The 20,976-nt window shown below is 38.1% G+C and overlaps 1 protein-coding gene across 8 annotated transcripts in view; it reads right to left on the bottom strand.

Moving 5' to 3' along the window:
- The window catches only part of LOC106050584 (uncharacterized), a 31,575-nt gene extending 11,901 nt beyond the window's left edge, over positions 1-19,674 (bottom strand). For 2 of the 8 annotated variants that reach the window (XM_056034176.1, XM_056034173.1), the window contains exon 1: positions 1,183-3,033. Coding sequence is in view for 3 of the 8 variants with exons in the window: in XM_013205570.2 (XP_013061024.2) it covers positions 7,409-8,503; positions 8,920-9,069 (1,245 nt within the window). In the remaining 5 variants the exon portion in view is untranslated. Of the gene's footprint in view, positions 1-766; positions 8,504-8,919; positions 9,087-17,790; positions 17,948-19,473 lie in introns of those variants that run through there. The other 6 variants (XM_056034175.1, XM_056034171.1, XM_013205570.2 and 3 more) reach the window with 5 other exon arrangements.
- Positions 19,675-20,976: the final 1,302 nt, after the last annotated feature.

Genomic DNA, 20,976 nt, shown 5'->3' on the forward strand with positions numbered 1-20,976 from the left:
AGTTTACGAATTTTTAAAAAGTTTCACCGTCAATGGCTTACAGAACGAAATATTATCGGCAGAGCGTATACAAGTGGTGTAGATAGGGTGGGTAATGGGGGTCCAAATTTGAAAATATTAATCCCATTGTCCCCCTCTTGAAGGGGGTCCCCAAATTGAGTGTCCAAAATGTGTTTTTACATTAAATATTACGCCATTATCTAATGTCATTTAGTCAATGTCAAAGTGCAAGGGCCTCTAAAGAGGTCAAGACCCCGGACTCCCAAATCTATAGCTACTCCACTGGCATGTGTAAGGAATACTATATCAGTGTGAACAGGAAAAGAAAAAAAAAAACGAATTTGTCTACAAAAAAATGAATTTAAATAAAAGAATATTTTTGGTACAGATTTCAACTCAGTCTTAAAATTTTTTTTTCTAGGAAAAAAAGGGGGCGGGGCGGCATTTTTTTTTATTTTACACGCGGCCCTTCATAGAATTCTTTTTATTCTATGTGTGCAGAGTAGAAATACAAAACATTGGCCTATTGAGCGTTTACTAATGGACGTAGTAATCGGGTACAGTAAGGGACATATAGGCCTACAGCCTGGTAAGTACTAAATAATTTACTACTGAATATGAATTTTCCATGTAATTAAAATGGAGTGTGCATTTATTAGTATTTGTATTTGATTTGTTTTATTTTAAATTTATTAAATTGTTAAAATTTTAAATTATATATGGGGTGGGTTTGGGCACAGAAGAAATAAATGTCGAAGGCAACTCGTAGGCCGATTAGATTTGTTTATTGTAGCCCTACACTAGAGACCTGCACAAGGTAAACATAATTACATGTGGCATGGGCATAAACTTAACATAATAGGTCTAAAAGAAATGGTTAGACCAAGTTGTGCACACAACATCAAAGTTTAAATATTAGATTAGAAAAAATAATATAGTGTCAACCAATGATCTCCTATAATAACATAAGACGGATATGGAATATCATAAACATTACAAAAATGAATGAAAAAGTAGTTCTCTAGAAATAAATCAATTAGTTGTTCTACATAAAACTAACATACATTGTTTGAAGAGTTTCCTTTCCGTACAAAAATGTATAACAAAAAAGAACAACTGGTTCTTAAATGCCGGTATCTACACACTGGTTGTAGAAATACATTTACAAGATGGACAGTTTACCTGCTATATTGTTATATAGGAACTATTTCGTCTAGTTCACTACACACTACAAGTACGCAATTCAATGACTGAATCATAGACTTAGAATACTTATATATTAGATCTAGACTGGAAACAGGAAACAAATTCTTACCCGCGATTAATCGATTCACAGACCTATATATATATATATATATAAATATATATATATATATATATATATAAATATATAAATATATATATATATATATATATATATATATATATAGAGAGAGAGAGAGAGAGAGAGAGAGAGTGACAGTGAGATTATTATGTAGGTAACTCTTTTTCAAGCTCTAAGTGAAGTCGCCCCGTCATTACTCATTAATTTCTGTCTTAGAAAAGTAGTGATCTTTAGTTTTCAAAGTTTAGAAATAATGCAAAATCATTTCTCGGATTTTCTTTAGAAAGGGCTCTTAATCATATAATTACATATTCACGCTAATATATGAAACAGAGCCATTTCCTGTTAGTTTCCATTGAGATAATGTTTCAAAAATCCTAGATCAAAATAACTCATGTCTGTTGATTTTAATCATCTTATGTACATTTAAATAGATTGATTACCTAGATCTTTCTAGATTATGTATCTAAAAATTACAAAATAGTAATTATGAGACGAAAGTATTCTTATTTTTGATGTTTAATTACTACAGTTACATAGTAGGTTAGGGTTGAAAAAAAAACAACAACTTTACTTATAAGTATAACTACTTTACAAAACAACGCCTTGTTTCAATTTTTTTAAAATTTTCACGACATTTTTTGCAGTGTTAAAAGATCTCCATGTCCAGTCTAGATATAGTATATAATTCTATGGACTGAATTAATTGACATGCTGGTTTTCTAAAAAAAAAGGATTGTCCAACATGGACGAAAACCGGGGTAGCGATATTCTATAAAAACTACCGGTACTAAATAAAATTGTAATCTAATAAAAGAAACAGTAAAAATGTATTTACCTGCAGCCATACGAAAACACGTGGTGTAGAAAGAGGCACAAAATGGGAGTGGACAAGAAGTAGGTCCAGTAACGTACAGTCACTACAATGACAAGAGATGTGGGTAGAATGGACAGTGTCCACGTTGTTTTGCTTATTTAAGCGCGGACACAGGACGCCATCTAGGGGGAAAAGGTCATGTGGATATCGGGGTGGCCGGTGTGACCTCAACAAGTATCCGCTCCACTACATAGCAAAATCGAAATATTGTGCATAACAATTGTACACAAAAAATGATATGAATTATCAACTATATGCCAACCTTAGTGGTGATAAGCAAATATGATCATATAGTCACACCAACTAAACAATTTGATTGATAAATGGTACATTCACGTCAATAACCACAATTCTTTTTATTCTTTTTTAAACAATAATCTGGCGACATACTACAAAGGGCAAAAGTCCACAGACCTAGATAATTATATTCAAAATATTGTAAAAATAAAAAAATGAGAGATTTTCATCCATGGTGGTCAATCCAAAACTATCCAAACTTGTTGGTGTGACCGGTGTAAAGAAGAAACAAAATGTTGACAAGGAAAGTGAGATGATAGTTGTCCATTTTTTAGCACTGCAGAATCACATGTTCTTTTGTTTTGTAGCTTTCCTATAGTTGGCAACATTGACATTCAATCAAACGGCCCTGACATTGTTTAGTATCTAGTGCAAATATCCAATAAAATCTTTGTCTTTTAGAGTAACGCTAAACAAATAACATTTTTCTTCAGTAAAAATTTAGTAAAATTTAATACATTTTTATATAGGTTATGTTATATTTTTAATGTAAAAGGCACATAGAAAGCACACACACACACACACACACACACACACACACATATATATATATATATATATATATATATATATATATATATATATATATATATATATATATATATATATATTCATTTTATATGATACAATATATAAATACTATATTACCATTTTAATTAAGAAAAGTAACAAATTACTGCCCCCATTCCTTCTGAAATGCAATGGGAGGGGAGAACACTGTAGATGTAGTATTAATCACAGATTGCAATTAATTAACAAATATTTAACATAGAAGAAGTAGTTTGTGGTAGTCGTTTTATTACTGAATTCTTACCCCCCCCCCCCCCCTAAAAAAAAATTTTTTTATTGCATGAAATCATTGTATTCGGAGGAGCTATTGCTCCTTGTCTGGACTATACATATTGTCCTAATTAAATAGGTTTATAATTCTTTTCCCTTTGCAACTTCTTGTGTGACTAAAGAGGTCAATGACTGTTTTAAAAGTGTCAAGAATTGTCTTCGCGTAGTGTCCGACATTAGACGCCTGCAGGGGGGGGGGTGCACTCCGGATTCTAAAAATGGCAAATTCTAGCCATTATTTGCACTGTCAAATCTATTCAAATGTAAATAGCAACTGAACAAGTAGTGCTTCCACCTAGGCGTATCATAAATTGATGTCCGACCATGTACGTAAACGCCTATGAATTCTTAGTAGCCACATTTTGGCCAATATTTTTACAACTTACAGCTCTCCCCCAGACCCTCTTGCTGGCAAGGGCGGGTAGTCTACATTTTTTCCATATATCGGCCGGAGAGGAGAGAAAAAAATCCCCCCCCCCCACCCCCGAGAAAAAAATCCTGGCTGCGCCCATGTGTCCGACATGTACGATTTATTATAGACTTGCAATTCTTAGCACTATAAAGGGTGTCAAGTATTCTATACCACGTTAGGCGTGGCGATCTGTTTTCACTGGCACATAATTATAGTGATCATTCGGCCTATATTTAGTTAAGGCCTGTAATAGGATACATGTTTTTTGTTGTTTTCCTTTGTTGCCTTGGAGGAGAAATCCTTGCCAGTTATCTTTTGATTTAATCAATGTTTTAGTTTCTTTGAACAAAAGTAAAGAGTGTAAATGTATTAACATCTTGCGGAGTTGCGGTCGGTTTCAGCGCTCGATAAAATAGCAGGCTAAGCACATCCACCAGTTTACGAAGATATACAAGACATTTCTTCACATGCCAAAAGTCAAAACTTTGATTCGTATCAACTGAGCACTGGCAGCAGCAACAAAAATATGAGCATCATCATGATGAATTCACTGCATTAGCTGGGTATTTTAGTGTTGAAACTGTTGATATCTTATTAGCAGAAATGATAAAAAGAAACTAGGATTTATTGTATTCACTCTCCCGCCCTCTTTCCTTTCCAGACATAACATTTTAAAACAGAATAGCCAAATATGGCCACAGAGTTTATGTAATTGCACATGAATAGACTATAATTAATTTAAGATGGCTGCCTGGTCGTGCGGTTTGCGCGCTGGACTGTCGTTCGGACTTATCGATGGTCCCGGGTTCAAACCCTACCCGCTCTCATCCCCCATCGTCCTGCGGGAGGTTTGGACTAGGAAGTAATTATCTTCAACTCTGAAGGAACATCCGAAATAAATAAAACCTTTTACAAACTTTTAAGAAAGACTTTGTTTTTGAAAATTAGAATTTATACGAAATTTTTCAGTACAAGAATAACAATTGAGTTCTGAACCCAAATGTCGTTATTTTCCTAGTCCCCTTTTTTCAAACCTTTAATCAATCTGATATTTTTCTAGTTAAATAAATTTGGAACTATAACTCAAAATTTATGCTTGAATCCTAAAATTGCAAAAAAAAAAAAAAAGAATCTAATTGGTCCACTTAATTTCTCCTCCCTACCATCTGTTTCTTCGAAAATAGCTTGTCCATCGCGACGAAAAGTTATTCATTTGTAAAGTTATTGACAGTTTCAGTAGCCACAGTCAACGTTTGCAGTTTTTGTCTGATCGAACGTAAGGAAGCACGGACCTCACGGATAAAGTTAACAAAGTTGTGCAGTAAATACTTTGTTCACGTGTTTAGCTTCTTTGTATTTCATGAACAAGAAGTATTTACTATGCCCTTTATATCAATATGGTATGGGGGCCCGAATGTTGTCCAAGAAAGTTGAGGCTACGACTTTAAGCCATAGGTAGCAGCTTCTTGTGACCCCCCCCCCTTTTCCACTGCGAAAATCCTGAGGGCGCCCATGGTGTCCGATACGGTTTATATGGCATGAAAATACATGTCAACTAAATAGTTATTTCAGCCGAATTTCCCCTCCCCCCCCCCATTTTTGTTTTTAAATCCTACTCTGGTGAAGGCAGATACCTGGCGCTGTTCTAGTGTCTACTTTTTCGAATCTGTTATATTTAGCGAGATAAATAAGTCGCTCAAATTGATTTCTCAACTACAGGCTGTATGCAGTAAAACAAAATATCTTGAGTCCTTGTGACAAGTCAAAAACTCGCTGTCAGAGTCACTCAAATTTATCACAGCATTAATTATTATTTCTCATTATTTATTTATTTTATTTTACTTATTTCCCCATCCTACCCCCTAAATTCTTCACCCGCCCCACCTTTTCCCCTCCAGGCTAGACTTAGTTGACCACCTTGGAGATAGCTAAGGCGCGTCCTTTCATTTATCTGCCCTTGATCGGGGAAAGGTAAACACACAATCTCTTTTGTATTACCCGCCGGATGTCTGAAGGACGGTCGCGGTTGACACCACCTTGGTTGGAAAGCAAACCAATCTTTCCCCCCCCCTTTTCTCCCACGTCTCTCCTTGATCTAGGAGATCAATAGAGTCAACACACCGCATGATAATCCAAGGTGCGACTGTTGTCGGACTTCACCCACGTGTAAGATAATTCTTAGCCTAGGACATTTCCTGTTTCCGCCCGCCTTCTCCAGGCCTATATAAAGTAGATCAAAATCAAACCAGACCCTCTTATTTCTCATTGTCGTTGAGCTATCGAGACTGGACTACTTCATACATTCTTTCTCCTAGAGGAATACCTGGTGCCTCCCTCAGGTGTCTGCCTATTTATTTGCTATCGAGAATCACCTACTATTTATGTGCTTAGTGCTATTCAGCACTGCACTTGCCTACTGAGATCTACTCAACTCTACTACTTGGCGCTATCGGCCTTGCCCGCCTATTCGACAGACCACCTGTCAACTTGTTAGGTGCGACGTCCCTATAGACCCAGATCTGTGTGAGACGTCATAGCTACGCCAAACCCTCTGCAACTCACTGGACATATCCTGTTCACTACGCTGCCCACGGCAGATCCGCTCTGCCCGCAGTAACCTTGTGCCCACGGTAGCCGGCCACCCGCCCTACTGTGCCCACTACAGATATCAGAACTTTGGATTGAAACTCCACAAGAACTGAATCACCGGCGTCCCTCTATCCGCTAGAGCGCCACCTCCAGCTGCAGAACCTCAAGCCAGGACACAGCCAGCTGCGACATCAACAGGACAACCAGCTAAGTTCAGAAGACAAAGTGACATACTCTCTTATTACGTGCAAGAGTGATGATCAAAATTAGTATCAATTAGGGATAGATGCAAACCCTCCCCCTTTTTATTCTTTTATGTAAATATTTATGTAAATAAATATTCTTCATTTTTAACTTTGTATCTATCTTTCATTGCTTGTCTCGTTGCGTGCCTGCTCCCGGTTTATATGCTGACGGGTTGGTGTGTGATAGCTTTAAAAATAATCATCCCCTAGACATTAAACGTGCCAAACACGTCACATTTCCCCACCTGTCACAGTCCTATGATATATTTTGATATTTTTTCAGTTTTCTCTAATTTGAATATAAACATTTACATTGTCAGTCATAATTACTTCAGTTGATTGAATTTGTAGGTATGGTTTGGGATGTTCGTTCAGAAAGATTACTTCTTGGAACAAACCTTCTGCAGGACAGCAGGGGTCGGCAACGGGCAGGGATCGAACTCAGGACCCCCGTGATGACAGTCCGAGGTGCATATCGCACTGCCAGACAGCCAGTTAGTGCCGCAATATTAATTATCATTTTACTAATGATGTTTAAATGATTGATTAAATGATGTTTAAATATCCGAAACATATTAAACATTTTTATAAATTATGTGAAATGTAGAATCACAAATCTTATTACTCTGATTGTAGTTTTACAGATATCGTTACCCTCACTGGTAAACACATTCAATTCTACATAACCCAGAAAAAATGTATTCCAACTTACTTCATCCATACCTAATCCTTACTGGTTCCAAAGTATCCATAATAAAAGAATATCATGCAAAATATCTACAACTGGGAAAGGAAAAATGTGAAGAAAAAAAATCCTATTCTTCTTAGCTTGCAGTGATGATCCACTTGAGGTCGAACCTATCATTTTGTTCGTAGTGTCGCTTGGCCAGAGTGTTGTACTTGACAGGAGTATACTTTCCTCTAAGGGTGTCCAAACAGACGTCAGCCTTGAGTTGAATCTCTTCATGAAAATCTACCACATCATGGTCTAATCTCCACAATTTGGTGAATCTTCTAGATTGTGGATTGTTAATTTCCCCCACGCAAGCGATTTTGATAGGTCTTTGATCAACTTGGTCTATTAAATGAAATTTAACATTGACTTCAAAGTGTCCATTTCTGTTAAATTGAAATTGCATTGTATAACAACAGTTCAGAGGTTGTGTATATAAAAGTTCTGTTTCGACGGATGTTCTTGCAGAGAAAAATTCTTTTACATTGTTGATTGTAAAACTTCCTTGTCCAAGCTCGGTATCAAAGTTTATGAATTCTGTAGGCGAAATGCTTGGCATCGACCTGTACATATCTTTTCTGGACAACATCCGAGAAATCTGTTCAGAATAAGGTCCAAGGGCTTGAGCAGAACTAGAACTCTTCGCTTTCACTTTTTGACCCACTGTTTGCCACTCTGACCCGTCCTCTTGGCTCCAGTCCTGACTTATACCGTTGCTTAAATTTTCTACTGAATGCGTTTGTTCAATGTGAAGGTCATATGCGCCAACACCATCCTGGTCACTCCAATCGCTAAGCAATGGTTCTTCTTGTATCTTCTGCTCCACTTTGTCAGGGGACTTCCAATTAATGTCACTAAATAGCATATTTTGGTCGCGTTCTTGGGTTACTGTGCTACTATTCTGTGGACCAATGTTGCTGGTTACACCAAAAGGTCTGATATCGTAATTGCCTAGTGCGATGTTAGAGTTGTCGTGGGCTCTCTCAGTGCCTCGGATGTTCTGTATGCAAACCTTGATCTCCTTCATACTGGCCTCAATCTTGTCGTTTGTCATGGCGGATTGCCGAAGCATTGTTTCCATTAAGTCCTTTTTTATCCATGTTAATTCTTCGAGCAAATCTTGGAATTTTGCTTGGACATATTTCATCAGCTTGTCGTGTCCATTATCACTGGACACTTGAGTGACCTAGTGAGATCAAAAAGTCAATGCATGTTACTTAAACAATTAGAGAATATCATTATGTACGCCTAAGCTGCAGTTCTAATAGTCTGTTCCAATATAATTACAATTGTTTGAACTCTGAAGGCTATTTATTCTCTTTTTTTAGTTTCTAAATTTTGATATATTTTTTGACTTCAGTAATTTTTGTAATCTTTTCCCCACACTTCCAGAAAATCTTTTACTTATGAATATACCTTCTTGTTATAGGCATTCTATTCTCTACAGTGACTCGTGAACCATTGGAATTCACCAGATATTTATACCAAAATGATTAAACAAAAACTGTATGTGTTGAACTACATCACATTCAACTACCACATTTACTAGGGGAAAAAAAGCACCAACAACAAAAACTGTTAGTGGAGGATCTTTTTCCTTACCTGACTTGGCTGTATCTCTTTGCGTAGTCTCAATACATCTCTTTCTGCTTCCAGTTGGGATCTCTTTATGTCTACCTCCCACATTGTCTTGAATTCCTCCGCAGTGAGACCCAGCTTCAGCGCTCTCTCCATGTCACTGAGGAAACTCATTCTGTTCAAGAAACACAATGCGGTATCAAACAAGTGCTCGATTTACAGAGTAGCTGGGTCCAGTCTTTGTTCAGGCTTCTTTCAAGTTAAGCCCCCCCCCCCCTCATACACATCAACGACAGGTATACCACTAAGGCAACATTATTATTATTATTATTACTATTATTATGTTGTTAGAAATGAACGAGCATTCATACTCTGGCGCTGCAAGGGTCGAGTTTCGTTAAAGAGAAACACAATTCATTGTAGTCTCCCTTTAAGTGTTCACTGAGGAATTTTCTGGTCATGTGGCAGCTCTACAGCAGTACGGCCACCTGACAGGCAACGAGGAGGTTCCAATGAATGTTAAAGGCCTTGAAGGTATCTATAAGGTCAGTTGTTACTATCTCCTCGGTTAATATAACAATGGGGTATATTGTTATTTTTGACAATCTCCATGGACGCTTAATCTCCAAGCCTAGGTTGTTACTATCTCCTAGGTTAATATAACAATGGGGTATATTGTTATTTTTGACAATCTCCATAGACGCTTAATCTCCAAGCCTAGGTTCCCATATTTTCTTTGTTTTTCTATCTCAGTTTTTCTTAAATTATGAGACAGTGGTACGGCGATGTCGATAATGGTAGCGGTTGTTTTTTTTTTTTATCAACGAACAGAAGATACGGGCGATTGAAATTATTATTATTATTATGTTAGAAACGAACGAATATTCATTCTCGGGCTCTGCCAGGGTCGAGTTTCGTCAAAGAGATACAAAATTGAATAATTAAAAGTCTAAATGTAAGTAGTTTTTAAAAATGTAGCGGTATCGTTGCCCACTCGCCCTACCCTAAACGGGTAGGCCTACTTTGGGAAGGTGGGGGGTTATAATATGCATATTCTACAGCTCACACATAATCTAAAATGCATTCATACCAAACGTAATTAAGATAGTTTAAATAGTGTTGATTCCTATGTAACAAACAAAACAAAAACATACAAAATACAAAAATAAAAACATTTAACAAAAATCTTTTATAAGTGAAAGAATTGAAAATTTGCAGCCATACGTCGGACTATCAATATTTTAATATTAATTTCTCCTTTTCTCCTTTTCTAAATGAAACCAAAAGAAATTAATTACCATTAACTAATTAAATAATGGGTTAATTTTTTTCGATTGATTCATGTTTTGTTAGGGACAATGAATAAATGTGCGAAGTTTCAACTTGATCCAAGAATGGGAAGTGGGAGAAATAACGTGGACAAAATTAAATTTTTACCCAGACAGACTGACGGATTGAGTTGACATAAGCTTTGTAAAAATCCTAACACACAACCTTACGATTAGATTTGTAAATTAGATCGCACAACATTGTTCATATTCTATTTGCAAGGAGTGCACTGCTGCTGACGTGTGGATTATTTTTAAGTCTGATATAAATACATTTATAGTTATTTCTCGTTCGAAAGTGAACCCATAAGTAAGGACACTTGTTCTATATCGAAAGATTATTTTCTGGTTAGACTCTTTTCACCGCTTCCGTTTCAGATTGAAATTAAGCTCTATTTTTTACAAAGCTTATATCAACTCACTTTGTCTGTCTGTCTGTCAGGTAAAAAGATGTAGGCCTACTCGTTATTTCTCCGACACACATTCTCGGATTAAGCTTTTAAAAACTAATTTGGATAAAAAGTCTCTTTTTCCACCTCCCCCACTTTCCAAGCTGGTTTAAATAAATGATAGGATCATAGCGTAGTGAGAAAGTGACAGGATCATAGCGTAGTGAGAAAGTGACAGGATCATAGCGTAGTGAGAATGTGATAGGATCATAGCGTAGTGAGAAAGTGATAGGATCATAGCGTAGTGAGAAAGTGACAGGATCATAGCGTAGTGAGAAAGTGACAGGGTCATAGCGTAGTGAGAATGTGATAGGATCATAGCGTAGTGAGAATGTGACAGGATCATAGCGTAGTGAGAATGTGATAGGATCATAGCGTAGTGATAAAGTGATAGGGTCATAGCGTAGTGAGAAAGTGATATGATCATAGCGTATTGAGAAAGTGATAGGATCATAGCGCAGTGAGAAAGTGATAGGATCATAGCGTATTGAGAAAGTGATAGGATCATAGCGCAGTGAGAAAGTGATAGGATCATAGCGTATTGAGAAAGTGATAGGATCATAGCGTATTGAGAAAGTGATAGAATCATAGCGCAGTGAGAAAAGTGATAGGATCATAGTGTAGTGAGAAAGGCTAAAAACATGAAATAGCGTTAAACAAAAATGGTAGAAATATTTCTAATCCTACATATTTATTATTGTCAGTCTAGATCTATTAAAAATTTTATTACACGACTGACCCTAACTCACTGGCGGATCCAGGGGGGGGGGGCGGACGAACTTTAGTATAGGATTCACACAATTGGTATACGAATTTATTACTTATGTTAAAAATATATACTAATTATTTATATTTCAACCTATTTTTAGATTATTTCGCCCCCCCCCCACTCTTGTATGTTGGCCGATCTGGTGGGGTCGGGAGGGGGCGATGGTATCAATCCCGCCCCCCCCCTACACTTTCGAGTGGGGGGGGGGGCGGTCCAAATTGTTTGTAGAAATCACAGCTTGCTAACAAAATCAATTAAATATCTATATTTTTAAAACTTGTTATTGATATTTTAACCGATCTTTATATTATGTCGTTCCCTGTTGGCCGATTGGTGGGGGGGGGGGGGGGCGAATACCTCTACTGCCTTTCCCACCTAAACCCTTTGAGTAGGGGGGGGGGCGGTCCGTTTTTATAGAGAAATCATAGTTTGTGAACAAAATTAGTTAAATTAATATATAAATTGTATATTATGTCGCTCCCTTTCTGGTATCTTGGCCGATTCGGTGGGGTGAGGGGGGGGGCGATTGCATGTACTGCCCTCCCCACTCTAGCCCTCTGAGTGCTGGGGGGGGGGCGGTCCTATTTTTGTGGAGAATCATAGTTTGTGAACAAAATTAGTTGAACATCTATATAATATAAACTACGTATTGATATGTGACCCATTGTATATTATGTCGTACCACACTCTAATCTCGAATTGTATCATTAGTAAATGAAAAAGGGTTGTACCAGGTGGGAGGGGCGATACATGCAATCGCATTTCCCCAATCGGACAAATCAATACTTTTTTTTTTGTATTATAGTTAAGAAATTACAAAATTTAAAAAAAATCTGTCACTAATATAATTTATATATACTATAAATTAAATTCTTATATCGAGTCGCCCCATACCTATTCTTTAATGCCCAATGCAATCTTTAGCAGAAATTATTAAAGGAGCGAGGATTAATCGTTTTCACTCTACCGCCCCTCCCATTTCCAGACCAAAGTTTATGTAATTTCACATGAATTTATCATAATTATTTTAAGAAAGACTATGCATTGGAAAAGTTAAAATTCAAACGAAATTTTTCAGTATAAAAGTCATGATTGAGATGAGTTCTAAACTCAACGATTTCATAGTCGCCTTTTCCCAACCTTTACTCAATCTGATATTTTTCTAGTTAAATAAATTTGGGACTATAGCTCACAATTTATACTTATATTTTCTTAAATACTATTTATCAAAAATTTTTTTTTTCGGCGGCGATCCTCAAAGCAAAAATCTAAATATGTGGGGTATCCTATCTTTACAAGGAACAAATCAGTTTTATTTGCAATGTATTATGGGCCTATACATTTATATTAGAATATTTTTCAAGTACAACATTATTCGAAAGGTCCTTTTTAATAGTATGAATAATGAGCTTTAGGTCAGGAGAATGCGTTTCTGCAGTGAAGAATGAAAGAAAACGCTTTTGGCGTCGGGGCTTCGCCCCGAAATCCATTGATGAATAATGAGCTGCAGATGTCAGGAGAATACGTTTCTACAGTGAAAAAAGCAAGAAAACGCTTTTGTCGTCGGGGCTTCGCCCCTACTACATTGGTGAATAATGAGCTGTAGATGTCAGGAGAATGCGTTTCTGCAATGAAGAATGCAAGAAAATGCTTTTGGCGTCGGGGCTTCGCCCCGAGCTCCATTGATGAATAATAAGCTGTAGATGTCAGGAGAATGCGTTTCTGCAATGAAGAATGCTAGAAAATGCTTTTGGCGTCGGGGCTTCGCCCCGAACTCCATTGACGAATCATGAGCTGCAGATGTCAGGAGAATACGTTTCTACAGTGAAAAAAGCAAGAAAACGCTTGTCGTCGGGGCTTCGCCCCTACTCCATTGGTGAATAATGAGCTGTAGATGTCAGGAGAATGCGTTTCTGCAATGAAGAATGCAAGAAAATGCTTTTGGCGTCGGGGCTTCGCCCCGAACTCCATTGACGAATAATGAGCTGCAGATGTCAGGAGAATACGTTTCTACAGTGAAAAAAGCAAGAAAACGCTTGTCGTCGGGGCTTCGCCCCGAACTCTATTGGTGAATAATGAGCTGTAGATGTCAGGAGAATGCGTTTCTGCAATGAAGAATGCAAGAAAATGCTTTTGGCGTCGGGGCTTCGCCCCGAACTCCATTGACGAATAATGAGCTGCAGATGTCAGGAGAATACGTTTCTACAGTGAAAAAAGCAAGAAAACGCTTGTCGTCGGGGCTTCGCCCCGAACTCTATTGGTGAATAATGAGCTGTAGATGTCAGGAGAATGCGTTTCTGCAATGAAGAATGCAGGAAAATGCTTTTGGCGTCGGGGCTTCGCCCCGAACTCCATTGATCAGTAATGAGCTGCAGATGTCAGGAGAATACGTTTCTACAGTGAAAAAAGCAAGAAAACGCTTTTGTCGTCGGGGCTTCGCCCCGAACCCCACAAGAGGACCTTATAGCGCTGCCCCAGTTGTTTTGGGTTTTGGGTTTTGTCTTCGCCCCGAACTCCATTGATGAATAATGAGCTGCAGATGTCAGGAGAATACGTTTCTACAGTGAAAAAAGCAAGAAAACGCTTTTGTCGTCGGGGCTTCGCCAGGAACCCCACAAGAGAACCTTATAGCGCTGCCCCAGTTGTTTTGTTTTCGACGAAGTTTGAGAAATGATATATATATATATATTTATATGTTTGTGTGTGTGTGTGTGTGTGCGCGCGCTCTACGCACGTTTATGCATAGGGTTAGGGTTTATTGGGCGTTAGGGTTAGGGTTTGGAAATGCTTCCGTCGCCTCAGCGTGGCCCTCCTGTGGAAACGTCCGCCCGGGGAAACGGATAGGCAAAGTACGGTAGCACACATAGCTCTCAGTGAGTTACCACACGTACGGTCGAGAGACTGTACACAGCACGTGGTAGGGATGTAACAAAGGCTCGCTAACCCGTCCAACACCCCACCGATTCGTTCCCCATCGGGGGCCATACGCGCTGTGATGGACCCTCGCACGGGTTCGGTGGGACATAATAGGCATACGAAAGGCCCCCACGCGGCTCGGCCTCCGGCCTCGCACGAGAGGGGGATACTCGTGTGGGGCTCAAGGGGGCCGTGTCCTGCGACATACCGGACGAGAGTACATGATCGTTTCGGATAAGGCGGGATTTCGGACAGAGGGATTGGTGAAGAGCCGATGCCTCATCCTGGCCATGGATAAAATCCTTTCCTTGGTCAAGAGGTCCATAAAAGGGAACCGGAAGTTCTCGGACCTTAAGGACATCTGAAACAGGGTTTGGAAAAAAATCGCCCCCCCCCCACTTCAAAGTTCTGGATCCGCTAGTGCCCTAACTTATTGATACAACTACACTTCGTATAAGCTTTGTTTTGTTTTTTTAAAGAATTTTTTATTTTTCTTGTTTTTGTTTTTCAAATCGAGTTCAGTTTCACAAATTTAAGAAAATTAAAAAAACTATTGCATAGTAGGTCATACTCCACCTAGACTAGGGGAGAGGAACATGGGAGGAAGGCGATGACTTAGAACTCACTTACTTGGTGATCGAATACTATTAAGTAAAATTAATTAGCAATTTTATTTATTTTTACATTTAGTGCAATATCATATTGATAATTCGCCAACGTTATAATGTGAGGCACAAGATAGAAAAATTAATGAAATATTTAATGTACAGGTATTGTTATTTTTTCATCTGTTTCTTCGAAAATATGAAAGTATTAGTTATATCTAGACATTCGGAAGAAAATATTGACACATTCAATAATAAACAATGATGCAATCAGAAGTAAAGCTTATTTTCCAGTAATCTCTGGGCTGACTTAAACGTTCTTATTATTATTTATTATATATCTGTCGGTATTATCTTTCCTTTTAATGTAGGCCCTACTTACGCATTGATCAGTATATTATTAGCTCTGGTCTGTGTGGAGGAGCTATTAAACATTTGAGGCCAAGGAAGGCATTGAAAATGTACTATATTTTTTAAAAATCAATCAATCAGCAAAAGGTTCGTTGCTGACATGCTTGGGAGGGTGGGGAGATGAGCAGTGATCCGGAACAGGCAGTCTGTTGTAGTCGATAGAACTTTTAAAAATAAGAACACAGGGTATTGAAATCTAAAGTTACAGAAGTCCATTTTCCATTAATAAAGGTTTATAAAGTAGACATTGGTAAAGCTATTTCCTATTTCATAAATGGAATTGAGATGCAACAGAAGGATACAAGGTATCCCATTACAAATGGAGAGATTAGAAACATGATCACAACGGCAATTGGGCCTGAGAACCACTGTGTTGAATAAACGCAACTTACGACTTACGGTTATATCACAAGGTTCTCAGGGCTCACAAAGATCTTCCACCAGGGAACATAAGGCCTGCCAGGAAACAGAATAAGAGAAGAACAGAGAAAACTATGGGAGGACAACATTTAGAAGAGACTTGCTGAATGTGGCGGATCTGATCGGTCGAGTAAAAAAAAAGGCTGTCCAAGGCCAGATCTTACATCTAACAGCTGTTGAAAGAGAGACATGCTAAAATGTTTGATTTAACTATGACTCAGAGTGTCAATAGGTAAAGTCTCGTGTATTAAACCGAGATGGGGAAAAACAAGCAAAATTTTAAAATACTTTTTTTTTTTGACAAAGCTTATATAAGGAAAAGAACTTCACATTTACAGCTATATTTCTCATTACTGTAAGAGTTATTTCCCCTTTTCGATATGACACAATATTAATTAAATAGTTGTAATCAATTAATTACCACAATTTAATTATTAATTGGTTAATTTTTTAAAAATGTATTCATGTTTTGTTAAGAACAATGAATAATTGCGAAAAGTTTCCACTTCATTCAAGAATGGTAAGGGGGAGATATGTTCAAAACATGTACCAAACAGACAGAGCTAGTGGATATGAGCTTTGTAGGAAAAGGTCGGGGACTTGAGAATACGAACCCATATAAAGATTGGGATTTTAAATTTCGTATTTTAAGTTGGGGACAAAATAAAGCGGTTGTTTGCTGTTATACCAGTGCTGGCACCGAGCAAGATTATTGCGGATGCCCCTAACATCTTCAAATATAAATTTAGCAGTATAGATAAATCTCAGAGTGTGTCATATTTGTTTCAGAGATAAATATAGAACTTGTAAATTTAATCTCATTTCCCCCTGTCCCTCCCCTTATCATTATTATGCATATTTTGTTACAAATTTCATATTTTTAAATGTGTAGGTCCCCTTAAAGGGCAAGGCCCTAATTGGCTGGTCAGACTTGCACTACCGCAAATCTGGCCTTGCTCTGACCCAAGAACCAAAAGGTCGGAAAAGAAACTTTATATAAGTATAATGTGTAACTTTTTTTTTTAGTTCAGTTTCCACTGTATGTATTTTTTTATGGAGCTGTCACGCTTCCGTTAGTCAACCGCAGGAGAAATAGCAATGACACATTTAAAACTGAACTATTGACATCTAGTATGTAGGCTAGTAGGTTTATGTTCACTGGATCATACTAATTTTGAAGGAATTTAGGTCAACTGATCTAATAAAAATAAATTAACCTTTATTATTTCAAACATTTTAATGTATATTTTTAATATGGATCAGCCTAAGTAACCGTACATAATTTTGACAAAGCAGAGATCGTATAGCCAGACCTCTATACAATTTTAGGCAATGGTCTATATGTGGGTATTCATTTTTGTAATTGTTTTTATGCCGGAGGATTTCCAGCTACCCGTCGCCTCAGCGTGGCCCTCCGGTGGAAACATCCAGAGGTGGATCTGGACAGGCTAAGAACGAGTAGCGAACCAGGCCTTCTAGCAGGTCTCCCTGGGTGAGCTTTTGTTTTTTTTATCTCACTCGGGGTGGGGATGGAACAAGTAACCTGCAACCCAGTCCAAAAAGTCCGCCACGCCGTTCCACAAAGGGGGTCGTCATCAGTTCCGGATTGCTGGATTGGCGGCCCTTGCACGGAACAGTGGCGGTTACAGTATAGGAATATGAGACAAGCTCTCCGCTGTTAGCGCTGTCCCTGACACTTATAGCGGGTGACTTAAGATTCGGGGACGGTGCGCTGTGTACACGGCACGGCCCGGTTTTACCAGTCAGTCAACCAATATGGCCGCCTACCGTTGGGTGCCCTCAGACAGGACAGGGGTGAAGAACCTCATGTCCATGCCTGGTGGTTGGATAAAAGCCTTTCTAACCATCAACGGGATAATGGCGCCTACGGCGCCGATTCCCTACTGGACTTCATCGAAGGTAATTGTTTTTATGAGATTGAACTATTTGATCATTGAAATCGATTCAAACTAAAATGATTATGTATTTTATTTTACCTTGCAACTATTCAGCCAACTAAAAGAATGCAGATGAAGAATCTAGTCTGCGATACTAAACAAATACATTTAGATTTTCATGTACTGTGATTGTTACACAATATAACGTTACGCCCAACAACAATCGGGAATACCCAGTTCGTGGAAATCAATATGGATTAAATTTTGCCTTTGTTTGTGACAAACACAGTTGGGAATATCCGAAAATGACGTTTTTAGACTTTTTTTAAAAACTGACTTCGTGTTGTGTTTGATATGGGTTATATGCTATATACATGTACATGTAGACTAAGTACTGTTCTTTTCAGTTGAATTTCCCCCCCCCCCCCCCATCTTTTTAAAAATCCTACACTGGCACAGCTTGTATTACAACGTTGCTCACTTATTTTAGGCTTGCGAGTTCTAGTATCTCTGTAAGCCTGTTCTATATACATTTACTGACTATTCTTGGGATTATTAATTTCGTATCTAGATATGATAAGATTATAGTACATCTAATCATGTGGCAGCGGCAGAGGAGATGATAGAGTTATGGGAGCAGGAGTGTTTGGTTGACCTTAATTACTTCCACTGGAAAGCCATCGCTTCCTGCAGACCTTCTATTTTTATTGTTTTAAGGCAGTGATGCCCTAACTACGGCCCGTGTGACTAAGAGGCCAATCCTTCAAACACAGCTGCGGTCACAGGTTGGCCATCAGACGCTGCAGCATTTTCACCCTTCTTTCTACTTCTGGTGTGTACACCGTCTACATTTTAGGAAATTTCCTTTATGCTTGCTTTCCATGTGGCTCTATCCACTGCCTCTTTTTGAAGAGCTTCGTGTCGCGTTTGCATACATCAGTATACCATACCTGCAGCTTTCTTGCCTCTATTAAATCACCATATAGAATGTCTTGTGAGAGTGGACCTTGTGGCATGACCAAGGCTTTTACTACTGATAACATCACGAATGTCCCAGGCATCCTGCTCTTTGCGGCACTTTCTTATTTTAAGAATCCGTGTTAAGCATCGGAGTTGGAGGAATACAGTAGATCAGTGATGCCCAAAATACGGCCCGCGGACCAGATTCGGCCCGCGACGTGGTTCCGGCCCGCCGAAATTTTGGCACGAAGAGTAGACACCCCCCCCCCCTCCAAAAAAGAAAAAGGTTCACTTATGTATCTTTACCTTACCTGTGACCGCAGCTGTGTTTGAAGGATTGGCCTCTTAGTCACACGAGAAGTTGCAAATAGATCCTCCCTCGAGACTTAAAATGCCACAGAGATCTAGTCCTTAAAACATTTCCTTTGATATTAAAGTTTCTTTACTAGGCAAGCAAAACAATCTATACATTTTCGCCTGTGTGTGTGTTTGTGTGTGAAAGTGGAGGATAATTACGACAACGTGCAGAGTAAATCAAAAGTTATCATTTCATATACCTCCCGCAGTCAAGAGGCAAACAATTTCATTTCTGAACTACGCCGCCTTTTTATTTTCTCACAGGTACAAAGACTTTCCATGTATTTATCCCAACCAATTAGACTATTTATCATTCTTACCAAGCAAAACATTTTAAAAGCTTTTTTTTAATATAAAAAAAAAAGCGTATCGAAGGGGAAGAACCGCAAATCACTAGCATACATCTAAGTACTGCATGAATAAGATATCTTTTTTCTATATAAAAAAACAAGCTCAATTAATTACCTCTGATTGATTTTTTAAAATGGGTTAATTTTTTTTATTGATTCGTGTCGTATCATCGAATATGAATAATTTCAGCTTGATCCGAGCATGAAAAGTGGGAGAAATACCGTGTACATACTGTACAACATCCTTTTAGATAATAAATATCATCATGTTCTAATTTATAATATCCTTAACGTCTCTCACGACTATGACTGAAGTCCTCCGTTATCTGCTGTGCTGACGTAGTCATATCCTTAACACACTTCTCACCAACCCAGAAGTGAGACGAGCACGCCAGTAGACTAACAGTCGTGTAGGCTAATGTTATACGATTGTGGTGTAGTTGTTTTTTTTTCTTCCTAAGAAACTAACATTTTTGAATAGTATTATCTCAAAGTTAAGCCAAGCTTTTTACAATACCTCTATTCAACTCGAAACTTCGTGGAAACTTCTGGGTGGATAGGTAAAACCTGGACACGGATATTGAAAACGGCTCTAACCATTTTTCTAGAAATTTGACAGCTCGTGCATATCGTTGGGAAAAGAATTACTAGCTCATTGGCCACACTGGGACAACTCTAATTTGACCGTTACAAATTTTTCAAAGTAAAAAAATTAAATAAATTTAAATTTGGCTTGAGAACTAGAAAATATTTATCTTTAACGATTCCACGTTTTCGGATATTTCCGCTTTACTTGAAGAGCTTAATGAATAAATAGTCAGGAACATTTTGCACATCGTCTTCCAAGTCTAGATCTAAAGGTCTATCAATGGAATATTATAAATTGTAGTAGATCTATACATTCGCTTAACCAGAATTCTTTCTCGGGGGGAAAGGGTTACTTCAAAAAAGAAGATGATTACGTCCTACTCGTGTTCCGAGGTCAATCTAGTTATGCATGTAAATCAATGACTTAAATTCTGCCAGGTCATTGGTTTTCCCGGCAGGCTCATGCAATCCATTGCATGCTCTAATAGCACTAGGGAACAAGGAGCATTTGTACAAATTTGTCCTAGCATATGGAACTCAACTCAAGAAAACATTAAGAAACTGGAACAGACACAAAATAGAGCAGTGAGATTCATAACAAACGAATATTCACATTTGACTAGAGTAACACCTTTACTAAAATCACTAAATTTAGAAAGCCTTCAGGACAGAAGGCTCAAAAGTAAAGTAGCAATTATTTATAAAACACTAAACCATAATCTTCAAATATAAAATTTAATAAAATACGCTGAAAGACACAAAGATAAAGGCACACTGCACATTCCATACGCTTGGACAAATTTGTACAAATACTCCTTCTTCCCTAGTGCTATTAGAGCATGGAATGGGTTGCCTGAGCTAGCCAGGAAAACCAGTGACTTGGCAGAATTTAAGTCATTGGTTAATGTGCATGACTAAATGCATGACGCGTAGGACGTAATCATCTTCTTTTTTGAAGTAGCGTCTGTATCATATAAGAGAAGTGTGCCTTTATGGTTGTGGGAAGGGGGGTGGGTGGGTAAAAAATGTT

This window comes from Biomphalaria glabrata, chromosome 6 (assembly GCF_947242115.1).
Source record: "Biomphalaria glabrata chromosome 6, xgBioGlab47.1, whole genome shotgun sequence".
Lineage (NCBI taxonomy): Eukaryota > Metazoa > Mollusca > Gastropoda > Planorbidae > Biomphalaria > Biomphalaria glabrata.